We start from the raw sequence: 26,344 nt of genomic DNA on the forward strand, positions 1-26,344 counted from the left end.
TTCTTTCAGACCATTCCCTAAAATGTAAATTAAAGGTGTCTTACGTCAACTTTTCTTAATTCTGAGTACTATAACAGGGTCCTTGTGCAGTTTAATTAATCCCCTTTAAAAGTGAACTTAAGTTAATTCTCCCATGGGTTTCTTAGTAGACAAATGCCCAAATATCACTACATGGCTTAATGTTTAGCATGAGATGAAATACTTTCAAAGTGAGCTACTAAACCCTACCTGAAGATTTCATTTTCCTTATTGCTGGATGTTGGAGGAAATGTTTTAATTCAGAGAGCAATTACAGGCAGTACTGTCATGTTCATAGTTGGATTGTAAGCTTGATGATGAAGTGGAAAGGTCACAGCTCTTGCAGTCAAATTGTAGGAAGCTATTCCCACCTGCTCTGTAAGTTTAAAGCTTCAACAAATATTGAAATAAAGCTTTGAAGTGTGATCATAAAAGCAAAAACAAGACCTCAAATGCATTAGTATTTTTCTAAATGACACACTTTTTCATACTTGTCGTTGGCAACCTAACATACAACAGCATCTGCAAAACACTAAATACTAGTTGAATAGACCAAATGCTTAGGAATAGAGCCAGAAAAATGTTCGTAGCAAAATTTACCAGCCCTTAAATTTAATTACAAATCCAAAACTAAAACTGTGTTCAATGAAAGTCTCACTGTGGTGAGTAAAGCAGAGATGGGCCTGAGCCAAAAGGTAGCAAAGAAGTAAATCCAGACCACAGGGATGTGTCTCAGGCTGGGATCTTGGTGGTTTCTCTTGACTTCACAGCTGTGCAACGAGACTAAAAAACACAGAACTGAGTGCCTCTTAGCTTGGAGAGCTCAAAATCTGTGTCAGACCTGAAGATTTTTGGCTGCATATATCTGTAACTTGCTCTTGCACAAACTGGGGCCACACTACAAGAAAGTCAGATGAGGCTCACGAGATCTGGCTGCATTTCACACCATTCCTCTGCTTTCCAGAAGAATAAGCTAAACACCAAAAAACTATTCTCTCACTCAAGTTCACAATACATTATATCCATTAATCATGTTGGTTGGCATGAGTCTGTACCATAATGTATTGACTCGCCTCTAACTATGATAGTAAAAGCATGTGGGGTTTTTTCTATGTCTGTGTAACAGGCATTCCAGTTTTACCTATGTTTGGTCACCAAGGGTGGCTAGAGAGCATTTTCAGAGCCAAAGGAACCACTGCAAACCCAGGTGTACTGCCTGCACCCCTCTTCCTGTCCACAGGTGACACCACCCTCTCCAATGGGGATTGCCAGGGCCACAGCAAATCTGAAGTGTGGCAGCACCACATGTAGAGAGCAGGCAGACAAGTGAGATCTGGCATGCACCAACAATTCCACACAGATGAACGTTTCTGAACCAGTGGCCAAATCCACCTTCAGTGACTTTAAGAAGCCCCTTTTTATTTCCTTCTTTTTTTTTCTATTTTATTTTTCCCTCTACCATTCATGGGAGCTTGGCTGCTCAGTATCACAGCTCAGAGGAATTAAACCAAGAAAATGAAAAATCAGAGGCAGACCTCTCTGCCCATGGCAACCTGTGAGCGTCAGCTGCAGGTGACACCAGGTGCGAGGTGGCGTGCGGTCCTATTGTGCAGAAATTGTCTAGCAGAATAGATGGTCTTGTAGCTCCACAAGACTGTCTACATTTATTAAGTGAAATCACTGCCTGTTTTCTGCAACATTAAAATTGAGCTGGAGTACAATATATTTATTGATCACTACTAAACACACCCTTGACCTCCCTCCAGCTTGCCCTCTCCTGCTTAGCCAAGCAGAACCTGGAGCACACATAGATACCTGCTTCCCCAGGATGGACTGTCCCTTGTCCATGGAGCAGGGGGCCCGAAACCACTGCTTTGTGGTTCATCTCTCAGCAGCTGTGGACTTCCGCAGACAGGGACCAGAGAGATGGAGTCACTAGGCATGAGGAAGAGAGATGAGCTGGTGATGGGGCTTCCAGGAAGGCAGAACACATGTACTGGAAGTGGCAAGGAGAAGGCAATGGGTATTAGACTCCTGGGATTAAAAGGAGAAGCACAAATGAGGAGGGATCAGTGGAGAGGCTGATGGAGGTATCTCCAGAGCTTTCCCTGGGCTGGCTATCAGAAGCAAGGGAAAGACTGAGCCAGCAACAGAGACATGTACCAGAAAGGGCACTCAGCATTGCACTGGGTAGAGGGGACAGAACAGAGAAGTCCCTAGACCCAGGCACAGCTCATAAGCCCGGGTTAGTCCAGCAATGACTCCCCCTTTGTTACTGCTCCCAGACACTCTAGGGACCCACTGCAGAGAAATGAGCCCCTGGATTTATACCCCTTTTCCAATTAGCTTCCTTCCCCCTCCTCCTCTCCCTCCGCCCTGCTGGAATCAATCCTTGTCCTGGCATTTTAAAGGGCAATGTGCACGTTTTATGGCTGTCCCCTATAAAACCATTCTACATGATAACACATCCAGCCCTTTATTAGGGACGTTTGGCAAGTTTATTGGCCAGGCATTTTTCTGCACTGACAGATGAGGTCTTGCCATCACTTCTGTGAGCACGCAGGGCAGATAAGAGATATCCCCTCCTTCCCTCTCTCGAGCTGTCCAGCCTCATGGTTTGGGCAGCCCATGGCCATCCTCAGTGCACTGTCAGCCCCACCCCTGGGCAGCTGAAGTCCTGGGGTGTCCTATACCTGCAGCCAGGCAGGGCTCTCTACCCCCCTCAGAGCACTTGAAACATTCAACTACCCCCTGCTGCAAATATATCTACCAAAGACTCATTCAAACTTTAGAGCCAGGAAAATGCCCTTGCCTCCATGCACGGGTGTCCTGGGGGCAGATTTCCACATCACAGCAGGAATGGCTCTGCACAACTCCTCATTAGCTACAGGAAGGCAGTGCATTGGAGAGCTGCAAGGCTTTTTGGTAGCTCAGGGGCTAATCACTCTCATTAGACACTAGGGAACCACTTGGCCTTTGCTGTTTTGGGCACAGTGATGTTTTGCCTCCCTCAACCCTGATCCCAAGATCACCACGAACACGTGACCCACTTCTCTTCACCAGCATTCTGTGAAGAGATGAAGCAGGACAGAACACAAGTGCTCGGCAGACGTTTACACACTGGAGAGGGGCTCCACTTTCCAAGAAAGCCACAAACACTCTGCTGAAGCGGATTTGTCTGAGACTCCAGATGCTGGTGTCACCAAGGTTGTTTCCTTGCCCAGTTCCTCCTCCTCCTCCATCCATAAGAACCCATGAGAAGCCAGGAGAATGTGATGTAAAGCCAGCTGTGGGTTTTATTGTTTATCTTTCCCAGCCATCCACCTGTGTAACAGCAAGTGGCAAAGCCAGCAGAGGTTTAACAAGAGGTCAGGGATGAACAATGGCAACCAAAATTTATCTAAGTGCTTACTTGCTGCCTCCCCACCATGCTCCATGGGCACAGAGAGATCTGCTCCCCACACAACCTTGTAGCCAGAATGCATGAAGTACCTGGGAAAAGGCTGCAGTGGGTGCCCAAGACCAGGAAGGGGAGAGGGAGACCCTGTTTGTGAAGCAAACCTCTGGCTCAGGCTCTGCCCCAGTGAGGCAGCTGCTCTCCCAGGGCACGGCAGATGCTTTGCTTCACCTTTCAGGTGTTTAAATCAGGCATTGTAGAGTAAAACAGAGGTGAGACTGCATAAGGCTGCATTGTGATTCCCACCCCACAGGGAGCTTTCTGCCCAGCTTTCAGTCACGCTCACTGATCTTGACCCATGTTCACCTATTTAACTCTCAGTCGTGCCTTCGGGAGCAGGGGTGGGCTCCCTGCACTTGCCAGGACCCTGCCCAGTGTTCGTTCACATGACACATTCCCAGGCTGTGTTATTCTTAAGTACTGTAAATCTCTCACTATTATTCTCCCACTTGATATAGTGAGCTGTGTCATTTTGAAAGGAAATACATAACAGTATATTAAAGAAATCATGGATCTCCTCATTCATGTTTAAAACAAATTTATTACAATGTAAGAAACCCTGAATAGCATGAATTTATTATAATGATTTAAGGCTCCTGGCACTTGAGTTAAAAATGTCTCTCAATAAATAACTTTCCCTTGAAAACACAGCAAATTAATATAGTTTACCATTTCCAAAGTTATATAAATCCAAGAGGCTTAAATCAACAGTATGCTGGATAAGATTACTGTCTCTCAGCCAGAGTCTGGTATCGCAGCACAAAAGGATGGAAAAAGTAGTAAAAAATTGATGTCTTTTTTTTTTTTTTTTTTTTTTTTGGTCACCTTTCTCTTCCTTCCACCACCCTAGGCTATGTCTGTTCTGTGAAAGTCAGACTAATGTGAAATGGATGAAAGCAGCTGTGGCCTTTGCACACAGGTATCATTAAAACAGAGCGGCTACTCCGCCATCAGACTCAACAAACGCGTCTCTGATATTTCCCCAAAGTGCCTCTAACACACACAGCCCGGCTGCTGTCGGTAGCGGCGTTTTAATTTGACTGCAAACCCAGGAACCAGGATGACTTCAGCTTGGCTGCCTCCAACTTTGCCGTGGTCTCTGAAGTCCAGAGCACACTCAGGTCTCTCCCCTCTGCAGCACCAGGGAGCGTGCCTGACAGCGTGGTCTCAGTCAAGGTTGAAAATAACCCTCACCCTAAGGCTGGTGTGTAATTATTCAGACGGGCCAGCATGCCACCTCCCCTCTTCTCAGGGGTCTCCAGCTCAGGAAAACCAGAATGCAATGACAGCTCATGTTTGGTGGGACAGGTGTAAAAATACATATTTAGTGGGTTTCTGAAAAACTATAGAGGAAATACATGCTTAAAAAAAAATAAATGTAAAAAGAACCTATATGTATGAAGCCCCCTCCATACCCAGGCATGGACCCCCATGGGTAAGGCAGTGAGCTGGACAGTGTCAAGGGGAGACCCTACCTGTCCCCTAGGGCTGGATCCCACTCTGTAGGGACAGTAGGAAGAGACCTGGAACCCCAGATGTGGTTGTAGCCATTGGTGGGATGGGCAGGGTTTTGGCTGGTGCAGAGCATGCCCCAAGTGCAGTCCATGGAGCTCAGCAGCACTCGGGGATTGATATGTGCATCTATGCCTACTAGGAAGCAGGGGTCTGGCTCAGCTGTGTGCACAGTTGGGTGCCACAGCACCCACCTTGCACAGAAAAAGGCTCACACTTGCTCCCTCTGTGTGAACCTTTCCACTTGACAGATCAATGTGCAGGCAGCAAGAAGGGCTCAGCATCACCAGCTGAACAACCTGGGAGCCCTTCCCAATCAGCCCTGCTGTCAGCAAGGTCTTCATGGCTTTTTACGTTATGAAGGTCTAATTTTTTTCCCTTTGCTGTCAGTGTGTCAATTTTTTTCCACAACATGGCTGATGACTATTTTTTTTTAAACAAAGTACAGTACCAGTGACATTCTGACAGTGTCAATACAGCCAGAGTACACCCACCTGAGCTTTTCAACATGGGAAATTAGAGCTGTTAAGAGTCAGACTGACAGCCTTGGTAAATTTGAGTCCTCTGTACAGCAGGCGACAAGAAGTTATTAGATACAGACAAGGCTTTCAGGTCACCCAGTCCATCTCCCACCCCACCTTTTAATTGTCTTTCTCACCCAAGCTATAAATATCTGACCCTTCTCATCTTGTTTCCTCATTATGTCAATTCTAGCAGTCCCTGATCATTTTTATTACTCCTCACTGAAATCCCTCCAATCTGGCAGTAAACTCTCTGGTAATGAGATCCCTGTGCTGAAGGCACTAGTGCAAATAGAGGGGCACCAGAGCCACTGACAAGGAGCCATTTCCTCTGCAATTTGGATATGTCATCACCTCCTCACCTGCAGCTCAAAAGTTTTCTTGTCTGCTTTTGTTGCTATCAGGTATCATCGCCTTGTGCTTTGTTCACTCCTCTCCTTCTGAGTGCTTCTGCTGTCAGGGTGTCCCCCATTCCATCAAGCATGTGTCTTTCAGATTGTTTTCTAGGTGGCTGAATTCACAGATGCTGCACCCCCAGGTTCATGCTCCATCCTAAATTGAATCCTGTAATTTTTTTGTTTGTTTTTGGTTTGTTTAGTTCTGTGGGTTTTTTTCTTGGTATTTATTTATACTTCACCTTATTTATTCTAAATTTTCTCTTTCTCTTCTAAATTTCTGGTTTAACTCACAGACTTTCTGCTTCCAAGAAACAAAGCCATGTTTTGGAGTGCAATGAGACAAGGTACCAAGCCCACCACCTCCAAAAAAGGCTCCTGAAAGAGCCAAAAGGGAAATATCTTGCAGATGAGGCCACACTGTAATCATTCTCAGCAACAGTACCTGCTCTAGGGTAAACCCTTCAAGATCTATAAATGCCTGAGAAAGTTCAAAACAAGACCCCAAAAATCATCCATGGTAACAGACAATAGGACACAAGGTGGAAAGGACCCACCTTGTCAAAGAAACCAAGAGTTTATCACTGTGTAGGGGGTACTTACTGTTTGACAACAGGGGAACTTTGCAATCTTGCTTCTAAAGACAGCAGTTAGAAATAAAAGTTAGACAAACTCAGCTTCAAAAAGAGAGAGTTTGGTAGCAGCAAGGATAACCAAACACTGGAAGGTTTCAAGAAGGTGCTTTTAAATTTTCAGTGGAACTTCCTTGTAGCCAACTCCAACTTGAGAAAGAACCAGCTTTTGTGTTTGTAAATTCATCTTTTCCTTTACTTCCCTACCAGGTCTAGCAGATGACTAGGAGTTCCCACTTTGCCCTTAATCCTCACAACACTTTACACTTTTTATTTGGGCAATGGCTTCAATCAAACACACGCTTCGAGTTTTTTAAGACAGTTGCCAGTAGGCAACCAAGAAAGATAACTTTTTCCGATTTTTCACTTTCCTTCTGCCTGCAGGCAGGAGCCAAGAAAGAATGAACTTACACTCTAGGACTGGTCATTGAATGCTATGAATGAATAAAGTGGTTTTTTCATATACTCTGAATTGAGTCCTCATCTAAGGAAACCAGGAATGCATGGCTCTCACGGCAGCTTGTGGATGGGTTTCTATGCTGGCACTATCTGGGCATGCCTCACCTCGTATATGTCATGGGCCACACCTGTCGGCAACATCTGAGTTTTTCCATCTCAGTTCCCCAATGCCTGAAATGACCCTTTCAAGCCTCCAAATATATTAAGTCTAAGAGCTTTGGCTTCTGTTACATGAGAATGACCAGCTGATATGATCCTTCAGCCCAGAGAGCAGCTGCATCCTGGGCTGCATGAAAAGAAGTGTGGCCAGCAGGGCCAGGGAGGCGATTCCACCCCTCTACTCTGCTCTGGTGAGACCCCACCTGGAATACTGAATGCAGTTCAGCACAAGAAAGATACAGATCTGTTGCAGAGGGTCCAGAGAAGGGCCACCAAGATGATCAAAGGCCTGGAGCACTTCTGCTATGAAGACAGGCTGAGAGAGCTGGGGCTGTTCAGCCTAGAGAAGCAAAGCTTCGGGGAGACCTTATAGCACCTTGCAGTACTTGAAAGGGGCTACAGGAAAGCTGGGGAGGGGCTTTTCATCAGAGAAGACAGTGATAGGACAAGGGGTAATGGTTTTAAACTGAGAGAGGGAAGATTTAGGTTAGATATTAGGAAGAAATTCTTCACTCTTAGGGTGGTGAGGAGCTGGAATGGGTTGCCCAGGGAGGTTGTTGATGCCCCATCCCTGGAGGTTTTTAAGGCCAGGTTGGATGACATTTTGTGCAGCCTGATCTAGTGATAGGGTTCCCTGCTCATGGCGGGGGGGTGGAACTTGATGATCTTTAAGGTCCCTTCCAACAGTAATGATTCTGTGACTCTATGATTCTTGAACAGCTTACAGTTCAGAGACAAATTGTTGATAGAAATGTCCAGCACCTTCTGCTGCAGGCATCAATATAAGTCACAGCCCCTCCAAGATGTGGTAGCAAACACAATTCACTACCAGAACCCAAAGCATGCTACAGAGGGATGCCATCCCCCGAGCTGGGAATCAAATCCAGTTCCCTCTTGTCCCCATCCTCCTTCTGCACTTGGGATGCAGTAGCATCCCCTAATAACAACTGTGGGAGTCATCAAGCACCAACACTGACCACACCAGCTTGGGTTTCTTGCTATTTTTTAGATGAGTTCTGCTCCTAAGCATCTTCCCCAAGGATGGCAGTGAAATCTTTGCTGCACAACCATACTCAGTGCCCAAGATACTCAGTGTAGCTTGTTCTCTCACAGGTACATGGAGCAAGAGTATTGTGAAACATGTTTTGCCATTGTGAGCAGATAAGACTACTAGAGATGCAGGGAGCAGCTATGGATTGTGAGAGCCACCCAGTCAGAGCAGACTTCTCTGCTTCTGCTGGTTTAAATCACCTCATTCAATGTTCTGTGTTGTCTCATGTAGCGTGCAGTTATGCAAATTTCTAAATCATACACTAATTAGCACACAATTTCATAAATTTAGTAACTGTTAAAATGAAGGTTTCTAACTAACTAGGCTGTGCTCTCTTCCCCTCAGCTGGTACAAATTCAAACACTGCTTGGAGATCACATTTCAGAAAATCTCTGCTGCAACTTTTGGAGTTTAACCCCAGGCTCATGTGTGCTTTCAAGGGATATCTTTCAGATATCTCAGGCTCATTCTTTCTCTAGCATAGCTAAGCCTTCTCCTCTCCTTCCTTAACATCAAACCTCTACAGCTCATTGGATCACTGCAAATTTTGTTTTGCGTGTTTCTTCACATTCTTGCTATATCCAGTCTCACATTCTTCTGTCATCTAAATCCACAGCACCATCCCTTGCTAGCAATTAAATTCAGTCCAAGTCTTAGTTATACTTGAGTCCTACCCTATTATCCTCCCTGTGCTCTGGCCTCCCTGTCTAGTTACTGTAAAGCAGACCAGCTAAAGTTAGGCCACTTCCTTCTTTCCCTGATTAACTAGGTTTCCCTTAGGACAGTAGCTCCCCAAATGCAGGAACATGACTTGGAAAAGGAGTGGGGAGTCATAAACTTAATCTAGGAACCAGAGCTTGAAGACATTTCTCACTCCAGCATATAAGGATAAAATTTGCCTTCATCAACTTACTGCATTTTAACAACTCCTCTCTACCTTCTGGCTCAGCTTCACTCAACCTATACCTTCTGTCCTTCTTTGGTACAGATCTCTGCTTTGCACCCTTGTCCTTTTTTGCCTTTACCTCCATCCTTTCTTCTTTACTTTTTAATTCCACCTTTTTGTCCCAAAACAATGTGCTGGGTTTCCCTCTTGTTCTTTTTTTCATTCTGAGATGTCTCCCCAGCTTCATGTTCCAAAAGTGGTCTTGCTCCTTCTCAAAGAAAGACCCAGGTCTGGGAGAGGAATGAGTTCCTCATCTATCTTACAGAACTGGAGATTATATATGACATGATGATGTGGAAATTGGAACATGGTGTCAATGGCAGAATTGATATCTGAGCTGCACAAAAGAAACTAGGAGATAAGCAAAATAAACAAAAATCTGGAAGATTAAAGGAAACCCCCAGATGATTTATTAGATTAAGATTTCACATACATATATAAATATATGCTCAAGATGGGATTCCACAGGGAGACTGGAGAGGCTAGAACTGGAAAGGGTGTGATGGCTACAGGTCCACAGCATGCAAGGTGCACAAAAGCAATGACTAAACAAAAACTTGGCGCGTGTGTGTGCACAAGCCACTCAGGAAGAACACAAAACGAAGGCATGAATAGGAAGGAGTCTTAGCAGAAGTTGTGTAGCTCACAAAGCCTCATGTAAAACACAGTCTGATGTGTAGATGAAGCATATTAACTGGGAACACTCTGGACAAACAATCTGTGGCTGGAATAACTCCCCAGTGGCAGCTTCCTACTACAGGAGCTTAAACTTAAAAGGACACTGTCAAGTGATTGCTTTTGCTAGTTTAATTTTTGCATTTCCTTTACTGTTTTAGCAGATGGAAAACAATTCCCCTCCCAGTACCAGCTACTGATTTTGTCCTTTCCTATCTGACAATCATTGATTTTTTTTCTAAGGCTATAAATGTTTTAATAACTTCAGCGTTGTAGTGCCTCATGGCAAAATATCTTTGCTTGCACTGACTGCTAAACACTGTTCCTAATACACTGCTGGTAACTACAGCAAGAGCCAGTATTACAAAATACTATTTTTCACTGGGCCTAGCAAATTAATAGCTCCTGTTTCTTTGCCCACATCTCACAGATAGTTAAAATAGGCAGGTCTTCACCCATCAAATATTTTCATCACCTTAATTCTAGAATTCTTGGTTTCATAAAGGAATGCCTCCCATCTAGCTCTGGCTGATGGACAGCACCATGAGCATAGAGCCCACAACCCTGACAATGCCCTTTTAAAAACAGCTACAAACAAAATGTGGATTCAAGTAAAAAGTCACTGTAAAATAGAATTGTTAATGAACTAAAAAGGATCATAAGGAATCCTAAAGCAGTTAAATATTGGCACGCACAAAGAACCAAAGAACAGAATGCTCCCATGCACTGTTCTCAACTGGGTACACAAAGGCACCTTTCAAGAGTTATACATGTATATTTTGCTGCTGCAAAAGGTCAGTTAGCACTTATTAGAAAAGGCAACTAAAGTTTCAGTCAAACTGGAAAAGAGAAGCAACTGGACTGAAATCAGAGAACTGTTTGTTTAGAAATGCCAAATCTTAACACAAAAAAAACCCAAACACAAGAACAAACAAACAAAACCAAAACTACAAAAGAAAGCCCACAAAAAACAAGCAAACAAACAAAACTAGAACAAAAACAACAACAAAAACCTAACAACCAACAAAACTAAAAAACACCAAAAACTAATGCAAAACCCCTAAGATCTCTGTGGAAGTAATTTCCTCACTGATTTCCACAGTTTTCCTGCTGCTCCTTGTACATTTTTCTCTTGCTTCTCCTCCCTTTTCTTGCCCTCTTAACAAAGCAGACTACTCAGCCAGCAGAACAAGAAAACGTATTCTCCACCTACTATACTTGGGTCAGGGCACCAACTACATCCTTGGGACTTTAACCAGAAACCTATGCCTTAGGAGGCTCAGGGACTAGAAAAAGAGGGACATTGAACAGCAGATGGACATACTGGAAGGAACTATAATGTTCCACTGACAGCAGGATAGACCATGAAGGGCCTTTCCACAGTAGTCATTTTCTGGTACAGTAATGCTGCTGCCCTCTTTTAAACTCCCTCAAGCAGCTTTTAAAATCCAGCTGGGATGCAAGAAAAGGCTATTATCTAATCTGTGATTAAGACTGGGCCTTCATGAAACAGCTCAGAGTAACTGGAGGCTTATCTTCCCATTCACTCTCCTTGTATTTCATTGCTGTAAGAGGACAGCACTGCCAGTGCCGTGTGCTAGACAGCCTGCACTGATTCTCTCATCAGAGATGCACCATGGGCCTCACCGCTGGCTCATGTGAGCTCCTTGCAGAGTACCAAAATGTTGCACAGGAGCCAGCACGAGGGCAGCAAGTAGCAGTGATACCTCAAGGATCAGTACAGCAACTCACTGCCACTAAGATAAGCAGGGTTGCCTAAAGAGACTTGTCAGAAAAGCTGAACTGGCCCACGAAGTGGTGTTTTGGAGCAAATGGCTTAGAACTTGCCCGGACTGGCTCAATTCTACCTTACCCTCGCTGCAATTTTACTGTGCAAAATGAGTGGTTTTGCCTCATATTTTTAGGAACACATGCCGGTGGCTACTGCTACAATAAAATATGAACACCGCATTGTGGAGAAAATGACCATTAATCCTGTAATCTGCAGTCATTTTTACCAATTCGGCACTTTTCTTTAAATAACCAAGTACATGCAGTAGATGGAAATGCATTTAAATAAACTGAAATAGATACAGCATGAATAATTAAAGCCGGCAGGGAAATGTGCATTGCGAGCCGCTAGTGGAAATAATTACTGATTTGTCTTATTTACAATGGAGCCTGGATACAGGATCAAAAATAGTGCAAGTTAGTGAAAATGTCTTAAGAATGTTCTCATACTACCACTACTATATATTTCATCTTGAAAAGTACATCAAATAGGTTTTGGAACACTACAATGTCAGACTGCGTTCTGGTATTTCAGGATTAGGTTACCCAGCACGTAAAGAGGAATGTGTTTCAAACGGATGCGTAGTACATAAACCTGCAACATCATCTGTTAATGTTATTAGACACTGGATAGTTGAGCTTATCCCCTAAAATATCCCCTAAAAACTCAGTGTGTTAAAGATCAGAATGCTGAAGGAAAAAGTAGATAATAAAATCACTGAAAAAAAGTACTAAAGTGCTTGTACCTTTATAATATGCCAGGTTTTAAAACAGACTTGTTTAATTAGAAAGTAATCTAATTTGAACGTGCTGGTTCTTGAGTGTTAGGCAGTTCTTGCAAACTGCTTTAGAGCTAGAAATCGATAATGAAATATACTTCCGTTATGAGGCTGGCAAAACTGTGGCTTCAATCTATTAGAAAATGTTGTAGATTAAAAAAAATTCTATTTTGGAATGATTACTTGGCACATGAAAGCTTTAGAAAAAAACGTTAATGCTTTCTGATTGGTATACCCCAACAATGTTCCTGCACCATGATTACTGAACCCAAAATGAAACTGGATGCTAATTAGCTTTGTTTTAGAAGAGGAAAGACAAGCAGTTGTCAGTCAAATAATTTAAAAATGGCACAACTCAGCAATAAAAGGTCCTAAAAATGCTACAGAAGGGCTGTAGAGCAATGAGGCACGTTAAATGAAGAAAATCTCCTCAAGGAGCTGGCTCTCCTCTAGTTCATCTGCTCTGTCTCTGGAGCTGCGAGGGGTCTGGTTCCAAGATGAAGGCTTGTGGCTTACACGATGAGGCAAGTGCATGTTGTTCTTGTCGTAAGATCCTGGGGCAGATATCAGACTCATACCTTCAACCAGATCAAGAAGACAGGCATGATACCTACAGAAACACACCAAGAAAAGAGAGTTCCATTAAGCATGACAGCATCACACAAGAATTTAGTCCATTCCTCCTGCCTTCATAATTCAGACTAGACCTAGATTTGCCTGATGGTGGCCAGCAGCACAGAAAAAAATTTACTGTATAGGTTCCTATGAAGAATACCAACACTGAGGCAGTGAAAAAGAGGTGAGCAAAGCATGGGTGCTCAGGTTATTTTAAGCATTTCCATCAGCTTTTCCTATTTGAGGTGTGTAATGTCTTGGTCACACTCCAGAGACTGATGGCAGACCTCAGAGATATGACAGTCAAATACACCCAGCAGGTACAAGGCAGACAGACCTACACTGGTAATGGTAAAGTGACTTATACACATGCTGCACTTTTTTGAATAGACCTCTACACTTGATTTAGTTTTCCAGGGATTTGAAAATAGCAGGTGACTTTATTATTATTTCCACAATCTACACGTGCTTCCTGTAAGTCTGTCTGGTGGAAGCACTGAAGGAATATAATACAATCTAAGCAAGGCAATATGAAATCAACACTTCAGGCACCAAGACAGAAGGCAAAGGTGCTCAGCATTACTCAGGCTGTCCTTTAAGTGTGAGTACAGATGGGGGGGAAGGTTGGAATGACAATGTTAGCTGGTAACACACACTGAATAATGGCAGTTACTTCAGAAAGAGGCTGCCTATTAATATTCACATGAGACAAGACCTGATCTAAATACCAGCACAGGATTGATCATTACAATATATTTTATCCTGTCCAATTTTAAATGTCTTAAACAATACCATTTCCCCTGCTTCCCCGAGGAGGCTGTTCTCCAGTCTAAGAGATATCACTCAGGAGTTTTATCCCAAAGTCCTCTTTGTTCCATGCTGGTTTTAGCACCAATCTGTCTCAGGTTCCCAACACTGAAATAATTCACACATTCAATTACTTATATGCACAGAACATTACTTCCAGCATCCAACCTAAGGCATCAAGGTACCTGGTTGGTTTGCATAGGATCCTTCTCTTGTAAGCAGAAGTTCATCCATAGTGTGAGGAAACATCTCAAGCTGTTTCCCGCTTTGAGTCCTGGTGGAAAAATCTCTTTTTTTCCTTTCAGAACAGTGGGAGCCTAGGAAGACTAAGCAACTAAGTCAAACAGCTGAGGTAGGTTCCTCAACTCAGAGACGTTGAAAAACTGTTAAACTGAAATAATCACAGCAGTTTGTTGATCTGAGATTAGCAACGGCCAATATATTTCCCAGAGGCAGCATAGCACTTGTACTGTGCAATAGCATCACGCAGCAGCAGCAGCAGTAGGTTAAAGGACTTCCTTCCCCTAAACTAGCAATGACATGCAATATATCCTTCATTAACTCCAGGGGTGAGTGTAATGTCCCACCCATCATCAGGAAACTGACGATGATGAGTTAACTCCTACTTATGACCAGGTAACTCATAGTTCTGTCTGAGACACAGAAATGCTTCCTCAGAAAAAAGGAGATAACTATAGTACTGATGGATTAATACTGATGCCATTGGCAACCACTGGAGTTACATTATGATTGCTTGGAAAAGTAATCCCTTTTATTTCCTTCAATTTTCATTGTTTCCTCCGATCTGATGGTCGCTATTGTTTCTAACACAGTTACTGCCTCAGGAGCTCTCTCCTCTATTTGACTACCTATAGGTTGCTTCCATTGTCCTTTGGATGTCCTAGTTTGCATTCCACTCCATCTCAGCCCCATTTTGCAAATTTCTTTTTTCACATTTTAAGGTTGTCTATGTCTCTTTCTATTATCTGTTTAAATCATATCTAGTAGCCAAAATTAATTACTCAAAAAAACCAAACCAAATAAAAAAAAAAATCCAACACAAACAAAGTTCCCTAACAACAACAAAAAACCAGTTTTAGTTCTCTTTCAGTTGGACTGTCTAAATGGCTAGCCCTACTCAAATGTAATGCCTTACAGTTACCCTAACAAAAAATTTCAGAAGGACACGGGAGTTCAGGGCAGCCAAGCAAGACCATTTTAGAGGGGTTTGTTGTTTTTATTAGCATTCAGAAACTAGCCTCTAAAAACCAAGGCTCCTTAAAGATAGCTCAACACAAGATGGAATATGCTGCAGTAATAGCGAGAAATAGCACATAGCTATATCAGACTTTTCCTGTAGAGAAAGTTTTTGGACAAGACTCCATATAGATATACACAGATGCTTTGAACCCCAAAGAAACCCAGTTAACGTATACACTGGTTTCATTAGCCACACCTAAAACTTCTTTTTAGATTAATCTAGTCTAGCATACAAATGCTTATCTCCCTTGACTGTAGTGCTATCATAAAATTTCAATTTCTTCAGCAGCCACATTCAATCACAGATTAGGTATGGGGAAACCAAACCAGCCAGTGCATTTATAGCAAACGTGCAGGCCCTAGATTTCAGCAGTACCTTCGAGTTCATTTCTTCTGCAAGTTTATCTAAGTTTTACAGCATTTCTGCTATCAGGAAGGCTAAATGATTTGGCAGATTACAAGCACAGCAAATAGCGAAGATTATGTAAAAGACCAGGTGTTGTAAATCAGCCTATTTGAAACCACAGTTATATATGCAATAAAGTGAATGAACTCTGCTAACAGAGCACTATCTGATAAAGAGAATGCTCCTTGCAGGTATTTGGTGTTTAATCCCATGATAATGGTTTGCCCCGGTTTGTCTAGGCAACATCAGACAGCATCTGGCTGGAGGCTACAATGGTTTGAAGCTCACAGACACTTTTCTCACCGTTTATTTGTATCCAAATATTTAAAGAGACACAGTCAGAATACTCAAATCCTGAAATGCAACTTTCTCTAAAACCAGGATATGTATTCCTTGCACAATCTGAAAAAATGTGCAAGTAAAACCAGGCATAATAATAATGATATTAGTAGTAGTAGTAGTTGTATAGTAGTAGTAGTATTACTATTGTTATTGTTACAACACTTAATGGCTTCAGTAAAGCAAAAGCTGCAGGATTAGGCATTCAAGAGTAAGAGCATTTCAACCAGGAAAACTGATCAGGAAAACTTGGCTTGTGAATACTGACTGCTCTTTTAATGCAAATTAACAGTGGAGAATACCCTTGTATCGTTCATGCTTCCCAAAGAGAAAAAAATTCCCAAATGTTCTGTAGAAGTACCAGCACTGTACATTAAGCCACATACAGAAATGCTTCATGTCTAGATGTTCAACCAAGGAACCATATGTCCCATCAGTGCTAGATGCTTACACACATTTTCTTTGATGGGTTTTGCCCTCTCAATTGAAGGAAAACGAGGTGAGGAAACTGTCCCTTTAAGGATGATGATAATTCAGTCTGCCTTCACCTTTTTAGTACATTTGCCACTGTGTTGGAACGTCAATGAGAACCTCCAGAACGGACTGGAAAACAATCACTTTTCTAAGCCTGGTTTTGACAGTTCCTCAATGTATGTTTTTTCAACGAACTTTCATGAGCTTGAAAGTCTGCAAGTTTCATCATGGGACAAGAACATTTGTAAAGTCTACTCTACTAATTTGGATTAGAAGTCCAACTATTTAGACAGGTGAAGTTTGGTGAAAGTAATTTTTAGCATGAAGTCTCAAAAAATTCCATTGGGAGAGGAAATACAAAGAATTAGTGTACAAAGCATGAGGAAGCAGGGCCACAAGCAAGAGGACTGAGATAGGAGTAGAGAAAACAGAACAAAGAAAGCTTTGAGGCTCTTTCCTCAAGGAAGAAATTTGACACCTGTACTTAATGTAGGAAGTAAAACTACAAATATGGCTCAGAGAGAAGCATAGACATGCCAAACTATCTGAGAGATAGGTACCAACAGGATCAAGCCAGTATCGAGGCAGGTGCAGACCTGTGACCTGGGTGGCTATATTTATCCTGGTCAAGTCATTGCACAGTGCTGTGACAGTATTCCCTTACTCTCCTCTGTACACTGAACACATATTGCTGGAGATTTGGCTTCTCAGCCACTAAAGCACTTTTGGAAATTTTATTACAAACTTCCAGCATTGGGTCCTAATTAAATATCTAGTAGCGTTTCTAAACTCTTCATGTAAATGAGTTTTGTAGTCCATCATTAAGGTAACAGGAAACATCAGAAAGCATTAGGGTTCAGAACAGCTCATTACATGTTCACTTTTTAAAGAGGAAAACAGCACGAAAAATAAACACAGGTTGCTTCCTTCCACAGTATTTCTGAGTCACTGTCTGTGCAGCAGGAATACAACTCTCTGAACATCTACAGGTACATCTTACTTTGCACTGTGTTTCCGAATGGACTGGAAAGGAAGGCTCTTGCATTTTAATGACAAACACACAAATCTGGCTGCTACTCTGGGAACTGTAAAACCACTTATTCCCAGGATGGTTTCTGAGAAATCACCTGAAACCACTTGGCATTCTGTCTAATAAGACCTGCTGGGCCATCAGGGCTCAGACAGTCCCACAATGTACAGCACCTAAAAAATGGTCAGATTATGTAAAAGTGAGGCACACAACTCATTACTGTGCAGGATATTAGAGAAAATGGTGCTCTTGAAGGTAAGCACAGAACATCCTCACATCAATTGGCTGAAAGTGATGTTTGTTCAGTTATTTTTTTTAGACATTTGGGATATATAATTGAATTTTCATGTTTGTCTACTTCCCATTGTTGGTAAAATATATTTCTTACACGTTGTCCAATTTTCAAATTGCACTATTGTATTTTCACATTGCACAATCCCATTCAATGAATAACACCATTTGTTCCTTCCTGGAAAAAAAACAAAACAAAACAAAACAAAACAGCACAACCCCAAACAACTTGGATATTTGGAGGAGCTGGAATTTCCCCATGAGGAAAAATATCTAAACTTATTAGAGTCATAAATACTCTGGCAGTGAGATATATCTATATTTCTTTAAACAAGCAGTGACAGATACTATTTGATCACTATGTTCAGAGGTATCTTTTCCTTTACAGTCTCTGAAAATTTATTCTTGAGCTGTAAGTTTGTACAAGACACACAGAATGTCTCTTCCACAAGGTGATGGCATTTCAATAAAGCACACGGGCAATACGGATTTGGAGATTAGTAGCTACATAGGCTTACTTTACTCAACTGTATATACTAGAAGAAATAAAAAGTTTTTTATTCTACTACTTATATTTTCAACATAAAGTTCAAAATTATTTACTAATGTTACATGAATTTTCTTTGAATTACAGTACAGTATTGTGCCTAAGTACAAAGCCTAACACTGTTTTGTATTCATAAACACCACCTGCCTCCAAGCATTTTACAAATCTTAAATACAGCTAAAAACACATTCAAGGCCTAGGGAACAGACCCATTTTACAGAAAAGGAAACTGAGACCATTGTTATCATAAAGCAAGTATCAAATCTGTATTTGACTGGAACAAGCGGGGCAAACCAAAGCAGAGAAAACACAGATGCAGGTAAGAAGTGGCCTTAGCAGTTGAACTACTTACCCCAAGCCTGAAAACATCACGCTAGTGACACAACCTAAGGTTATCTGGAAAAACTGTCTGTGCTGACTGATCACCCAAGCTAAACCAGGCTCTGTGGGTGAAGGGCAGAGCTCCACCCAAATTAAAGAGTCCCAGCTATTTTCCACACTTATTTCTGTATCCACAATGGTTGCATTAGGGATGCTGGAAGTATGTCCCTGGCTTATCCTTTCAACATCCATGTACCAATCTGTTGTCCACAAATCTACCTAATTTTCTTTTTCAACCTGCTGCTTCCACAATGTCCTGTGACAGGAAGCTCAGGAAATTAATTATGATCAGAAGGCATTTTTTTTTTCATTGTTTTAATCTGATATCTTGCTAATGTCAACAAGTGCTTTTTAAGGGCTGACTGCAGCTAGTCTCCCTCACATGGTGGGATCTGATGAACAACAGCTGCACTCCCAGCTTACCCACCACCTTCTCAACTTTGCAAACCCTGATCATTTTCTCATTCAGTCTTTTCCTACCCAAAGTTACAGCTTTCTGTTTTTTTCTTGTATGGCAGCTGCTTCATTCCTTTGATCATTTTAATTGTCCTGTGTACTTTTTCTAGTTTCCACTATGACTCTCTCGAGAGACCAAAAGTACACAGGAATCAAATGTGGGTAACACCAAGGCCTGTGTATGCACATGCTTTTGTGAAGCTCTGGGAAGCTTTTGACTTCACAAATCATCACCACAAGCTCCAAGTTCAGTATCACGTAGGCATCACGTTGATGATTCTTCCCTAGGCAAATTACCTTTTTCTCCACTCACTTTTCATGCCTTTTTGGAGTTTCTTGCTAAGGACTTGGCATTTCACTATCTGAAAGATCTTACTATCATCCACAAACTTACTACGTCACCCAGGAGATTTTACTGTTCACTTTTTTTGCTGCAGGTCACTGATGAAGAACCAGGCCAGTGGGTTTCTGAGGGACCTCAATGCTGATTCATCTTCATCATGAAAAATGAACCTAATACCTTTTGACTGTTGTCATTTAATCAGCAGTAAATCATAGAATCATAGAATCATAGGGGTTGGAAGGGACCTCGAAAGATCATCTAGTCCAACCCCCCTGCCAGAGCAGAGTCACCTAGAGTACATCACACAGGAAGGCGTCCAGGCAGGTTTTGAATGTCTCCAGAGAAGGAGACTCCACAACCTCTCTGGGCAGCCTGTTCCAGTGCTCTGTCACTCTCACAGTAAAAAAAAATTTTTCTGATATTCACCTTAAACCTCCTATGCTCCAATTTGTATCCATTACTCCTTGTCCTATCACTGGTCATCACTGAAAAAAGCTTAACTCCATCTTCTTGACACTCACCCTTTATGTATTTGTAAACATTGATGAGGTCACCCCTCATTCTCCTTTTCTCCAAACTAATGAGACCCAGCTCCCTCAGCCTTTCCTCATAAGGGAGATGTTCCACTCATCTTTTTAATCATCTTTGTGGCTCTGCGCTGGACTCTTTCAAGCACTTCCCTGTCCTTCTTGAACTGAGGGGCCCAGAAGTGGACACAATACTCCAGATGCGGCCTCACCAATGCAGAATAGAGGGGGAGGAGAACCTCTCTTGACCTACTAACCACACCCTTTCTAATACACCCCAGGATGCCATCCATAGAAGGACTTTTCCTTCAATTCTGCAGGAACTTGATTTATTTAAAAAACTTTGGTGTGGACTCTTCGCAAGGCCACCTTTGAAAATCCAAATCCATTATATTCACTGTATCCTTTTGTGTCACCAGACTGTTGGGTTCTATAGGTCTGAACTGTCTCAGATTCTCTGTAAATATATTCTCTACAAGTACAAGCCAGGTTTTAACACACCCTTGGGGGATATTCCCATGCACTGACCATGAAGATGTCAAAACCATATAAAAAACACAGAAAAGTGCAACTCTTGAGACTGAAACATCAAGAGAATGAACAAGACTAAATCAAGAATTGGGGACAAAGGGATTGTGCCAATTAGCCTGAGATGCCTACTTTACTGTCATGCAGGTTGGGACTCTGAGCAGACACCTGATTGTAAGAGAGGAGGAGGTAGCAAATTCAGCAGTGCTATGCAGATATTTAAACCAGCTCCAGGTTGGGACATACTTCTTGTCTGTAATGGGTCTGTATTTTCCAAAGACATCTCAAAGTTTCTTAATTTTTAAAGAAATAGATAAGACTGCACGATATTTCAAAGCAATTAAAAAAAGATCTGAGTCTTCTATTTAAAATACATTACACAATGTAAAACAGAATATATTTACTCAGTGTCCTCAGCAAGAGCATCCCGGAGTGCTGGAAAACCCACACCCACATAATAGAGTTTGCAGTATCAGAGACTTTTAGACAACTCTCCAAGCTGGTATTCACAGAATCATAACCTAGAGAAGGATAAGACTTATTAGATCATCCAACCATCTCCCTGCTGATGGAGAACCATTCCCCACAGTGTGCTTCCTCATATTTGTTGCTAACTATCAGCCTCTCACTATTCTCCTTGGAAAGCCATTCCACAGCCAAATATATCTCACAGTATCATTACCATTATTATTTATTTACAGGCTACAGTACAACTTAAAAGTCTTTGATCAGGATCAGGGAGACCAACTCTACAACCACTTGTAAGAGTAATCGTCTCTCCAAAAGAGCACATAGTCTAAATAAGTAAGTCAAAGTCCAGTGGGAAAGATACAACACACACTTAAGAACAGAATAGCATGGGAAGTGCTGCAAATGTTGCATGAATTTTTGTTTCAGAGTTTGGTAGGAGGAAAAGGTACACATCACAAAAAATAACATGTTTCTGATAGTCAGCTAGAGATGAACAAGGAGGATTTTCTTCCTCTCAGCTTCATAGTATGAGTTATAGCTAAAGATCTACCACAGTACTCAGAAATCTGTCTCATTTTTGGTGCAAATACTCCGTACATATTTGAACAATATTACATTCCTCCCTTCTGCTCCAGTCTCAGTCAACATTTATTTGCACCACATGTATTTTAATCTTCTCTCATAAATCAATACCTCTAGCATAGCAACAGATTTTGCCACTCTCCTCCTATCTTTCACAATATCTTTCCAGTAAGCAATCCCCCAGAAATCAGCACCACATTCCCCTGGCAGGGTTACACAGAAGCAGGGAAATCAGCTCCTTCCAGCACTCACGCGATGCTTGTCTGTGTGGAACCAGCCTTTTTGCTGCTGGTTTGTTGCCCCTCATGTCCCTTTCTCATGTGTGTGTATTGATACACCACGCTGCAACACATCCCTGTATGCTGAAAGACACACAACACCTTTGAACTTAATGCCTCATTTTGTAGAGTTACTAACAACTATCACTGAATCTTGTTGAAAATGGAATCGGAGATTACAGGAGAATTTGGAGAGAAACCACAGAGATGTGTAACAATGCTACAGCTTTGTTAACCCAAATGAGCTGTGCTTGTCAGTGTTTTGGGACAACCCTCTTTCCTCAGTGTGAGAAACAGTAGTAAAGAGCTAAAGAGAACCTGATTTTGAAAGGGACCAAGCACTGCTGCTTTGCCCCTGGCTTTTGCATACCAAGCAGAGCCAGTGCAGTAAAGGACACTGGATCCAGCAACAGCATCTCAAAAAAATTATGCCCTAAGGCAGGGCTGGTAAGAGAATTTTCTTCCTCATTTTTCACCCTGGCTTCACCTATGATAGCATCCAAGTGGTTGTCATTACTGAAATAAGAGTTACTGCTGCTTTCATTCATCCTTGCTACACAAACAGGCTATTTTCTCTCACCAGGTAGTCAAAGACCAACACCTGCTTTCCTCATCTTTCCATGCTCCTGCCTCAATGCTCCCATCCTCAGTTATCCTACCTCCTTGCTTCTGGTAACTCAGCCTTTTCTATTATTTCCTCATTGGACTTTTGCTCAGACCCTCCTGCCACGTTACCAACCTGTTAAATACAACTGTAAGGGCTTCTCATAGTTTCTGTCTGTGTGCTTTTAGTAGCTAAAAGACAACACAACAAAAAAAAAAATCCAGATAATTTCTTTTAAGGTATGGCTGCAGACAGCTGAATTGGCATAACTGAGGTTGTAACAATTCTGAAAGAGGGAAGGTGAACAAAGAGATGAGTGCAAGAAAGTAAAGAAACCTTTTAAATCACATCTCCCAGTAACAGAAGAATAATTTAGAATGAAGTTTTGGTATAAAAGAAAGAAACTACAGAACCATGGAACTACCATGGAGTTTAACAACCACCTCTGTAATCACTCTGTTTGTATTGTCCTTCCCTCCCCTCCCACACACCCCTTTCTGTCTCATCAAGTCTGATAGCTCTTCAGATCAGAAAATGAACCTCAGTGTATGTGCAGCACCTGGGGCCCTGATTCTGCTGTGATATTACATAATAACTTTGCACTTCAGAGTATGCTTAGCTTTTATTCCCTTTAAGCACTCTGTCATCACAGCACATCTTCAGCAAGATCTTCACCCTTTATTGTTCTGGGCCAAAACTAAGCTGTCATCATCTTTTTTGCCATGCCTCGTTCTCCTACTTCTCCTGCCTTAACTGCCTTTCTTCTCAGATTTTCTCTTTTGCAAGTTTGTCCTCAAGCATCTTTCCCTGAAAGAAAACTTTAATTCAATGAATTATCTTTAAAACTGTGTTTTTTCTTTTATAATGTACTAGTGTCTCTGAGAAAGGGTCACATATGTAAGTCACAGTAAAATTCTGCATCTCCTACCTGCCAGTCTCAGTATTGCCCTATATTACTATTTAATTTACTATATTACTTTTAATTTATTTTCCATGTTTCATCTATTTTTCCTAATGTGCTTTTGGAAAAGTTGAAACTACCTTACACCCTGTGCACTGTTGGGAATTTTGTGGGTACCCAGTAAGTACAAAAGAATTTTAAGTGGCCTGACTTAGGGGAAAAATCCCCCATGACATCCAGCTTGCAAAGTCCATCACCATTTATAAGGATTAACAATCTTTCTTTTTTCACAAGCTCAGTCCAAATTCCCAGCCTGCCCAATAATAAATCAACTTTTTGCTTCAATTACACAGTCACTGGGAGATCCACATAGTTTTAGGTCAAGCACTTATAATCATTTTATGATTCCAAAGTTTCTTATCTTGTCATTTAGTTACTGAACTGTGAGCTTTCATTGACTTTCTAACCATTGTGGCAAGAACTGCTACTAGCTGTGCAAGATTTAAAACCTCATTGAGCAGAGGAGCAAAATCGGGTGGCAGTAGTTTTAAGTACATATTGGGGTGGAATCATGACCCTATGGAAGCCAGTGGAAGTTCTGCCACAGGCTCATTGGGGCTGGGTTTCTTCCCTTCCTGCTGCCATTTCTTATGTTGGGGTGAACAGGTATTGCAAACTCTCTATATTATACCCTGGAAATAAGATGCCTCTGTGAGTGCTTGAAAATTAGCTATTTTACCTGTTTATTTTCTTTTTTTTCTGTCCTGGTGAAATAACTTACATGCAGTCAATTGCAGTATCTAAAGAACAACTCTTTCAGTGGATCTGTACAATCCTTCCTTTACTGCTTGTAAGCTTATTTTTTTCTGCTGTGGCATGGAGTGTTTAATAGCAAAATCCAGCACTTGGATTCTCTTGTTTCTTAATTATTTCAGCCCTGTCAGTTTTATCAGTGAAAACAAGTTACCATTAGACAACTGAGATACCAGTAAACACCAAGTTGTGATAATACAGTGTCCTGAGTTTGTCATTACAGAAAAAGCTGTTTCAGGGATGTTTTTTAAAAAAATCAAATAAGCCCAGCACTCCTAAATGACCAAACCCCTAAAGATATCCTAATTATTCTTCAATATCTTAATCATTCTGTAGAATCACGATCTTGTATAATGGCCATTTTAAATGAAAGGTTTGCTGCTCTGCACAGTTGCCACTTTCTTCTAATTGTGAATTAAAGCATAATTTAGTGTGGCTCTATGCCAGCATGACTAGAAAATGTACAGACACTAACACTGCTTGAAATAGGGGGGGAAATGCAGTTAGATTTCTTTAAGTAATAGAAAATCACTCACCAAGTTGTACTTTAAAACGAAACACTAGAGCTTTAAGTTGACAAACTGACTTGAATTAAACCACATCAAAAAGTGCTTGCACTGTAAATCTTACAGGGCGAAAGTGATGGTAGGTTATCATTCTGTTTATTAGCATGCACTTTGGAGAGTTCAGGGCAAGTATGGATACGCATTCATTCCATTTTATGCTACACATTACTGAAAACACATTCCCCATAAATAATTCATAAATCCATTGTCTGAAATTTCAGATTCCAAAAATACAACATGGTTTTCAACTTTATGGTTGCTTGGTCTTCAAAACAGAAGTAGACAATTGGATGGATGGACTTGGCAAACTGGTAAGAACCCATCAGTCAGAATTACACTCCAGAGGTAAATGCAAACACCTCCCAGCTCCTGATCCCTGGAACAGCAAGGGCATGACGATAGCCCTTGCGCTTCTGCTAGCAGTCCCTTGGTACAAAACAGGGAGAAAAAGAGAAAGGGCAGAAATAACCAAGAAGTGAGAGTAAAAGTGTTCAGTCAGAGGCTTGATTTTTAAAAGAATATCTATTAGAAAAAGAAAAAAAAAATGCCTTGCTGTTCTCAGTTCATGAGCTGGGTGCATATTAGAACAGTTAGGAGAGGAAAGGAGAGAAAAGAGATAAGATGGTGTAGTGGAGAGCTATCAGGGTTCAAACCCTAGAAGACCAGAGAAATCTAAATTCAAAGTATATTAATAGATAAAATACAAAGAACGGACCTCCTTTGCCTTGCAAAAAGCCCAGACTGCAGCACAAACATGAGCTCTGCTTGCTGCTCTCAGCTTTTAATTGGTATCACTTCATTAATGCTAACGGCTTAGTAGCTGGCACAATCTTCTATGCCAGCTATCCTATTCACCTAAGAGAGGTGAATAGGATCTTGCAGCCTAATTTCTGCAGGGAGCAGAGTGACCACAACACCCATGGAAGAAACTGAAGTATGCTTCACAGGCTAAAGCACTTCAGTTTTATATGCCTTGTCATTCTGTATCTTCCTGATATTATACAGACAGTTTCTGTTCAGTTTCCTTTTCTTCCTTCACAACATACATAAGATAGTAACTGCTTTTCAGCCACACTTGCATTAACTTGCTTTGCTCTACTGACCTCTCAGTGAGAGGCACACACAATCTGGGGTACACTATCCAGTGACACCCTTGGTGCCTATCCTTAACAGAACAGCCCACGGTCTCCCTATTTACCAGCTCTTTATCTGAACTCATTAACTCCAATTTGCCTCAGAATAAATGTTGCAACTGAGCTTGAACACTTGGCGTCCCAATGTATTGATTGCTTGGGTGCAGATCTATGAGAAGAAACAATGCTACCATAAAAGTTATATTCCACTACTCAATTGCTGTAAAACTTCCTACTCCACACTCGGTTTGGAAGGGTTGGGACTATCTGTCACCTCATTCATTTCCAGGTGTGCTGAACTCTCTGGGGTAATCTTTAAATCAGCTGAGATTTCATACATCAAAGATGAGGATACATAATTCAAGAGAAGTCACTGAGATAAAACAGTAGCTGTAAAAAATACAGCGTGTTGGTAGTGCCTGGTTCAGCATGTCAAAGAGGGGCAACTGCTGGTGAGGAGCTGCACACAGTCGGCACAAGAACCTGTCGTATGGCAAACAAGATGTTGTAAGCTTCATAGGGACACAGGTACTGAATAGGCTTGACACTGTGCAAGTACCAAGTAAGAAGGCATCCTACAGAAAAAGCCAGCAGTAA

The 26,344-nt window shown here is 41.7% G+C and overlaps 1 protein-coding gene across 1 annotated transcript in view; it reads right to left on the reverse strand.

Moving 5' to 3' along the window:
- Window positions 1-9,537: 9,537 nt before the first annotated feature.
- Window positions 9,538-26,344, reverse strand: part of KIAA1328 (KIAA1328 ortholog) — a 173,729-nt gene continuing 156,922 nt past the window's right edge. Inside the window, exon 11 of the mRNA XM_051643195.1 lies at window positions 9,538-13,005. Within this exon, the coding sequence (XP_051499155.1) occupies window positions 12,807-13,005 (199 nt within the window). The 3' untranslated portion in view covers window positions 9,538-12,806. The remainder of the gene's footprint in view (window positions 13,006-26,344) is intronic.

This window comes from Apus apus, chromosome Z (genome assembly GCF_020740795.1).
Source record: "Apus apus isolate bApuApu2 chromosome Z, bApuApu2.pri.cur, whole genome shotgun sequence".
Lineage (NCBI taxonomy): Eukaryota > Metazoa > Chordata > Aves > Apodiformes > Apodidae > Apus > Apus apus.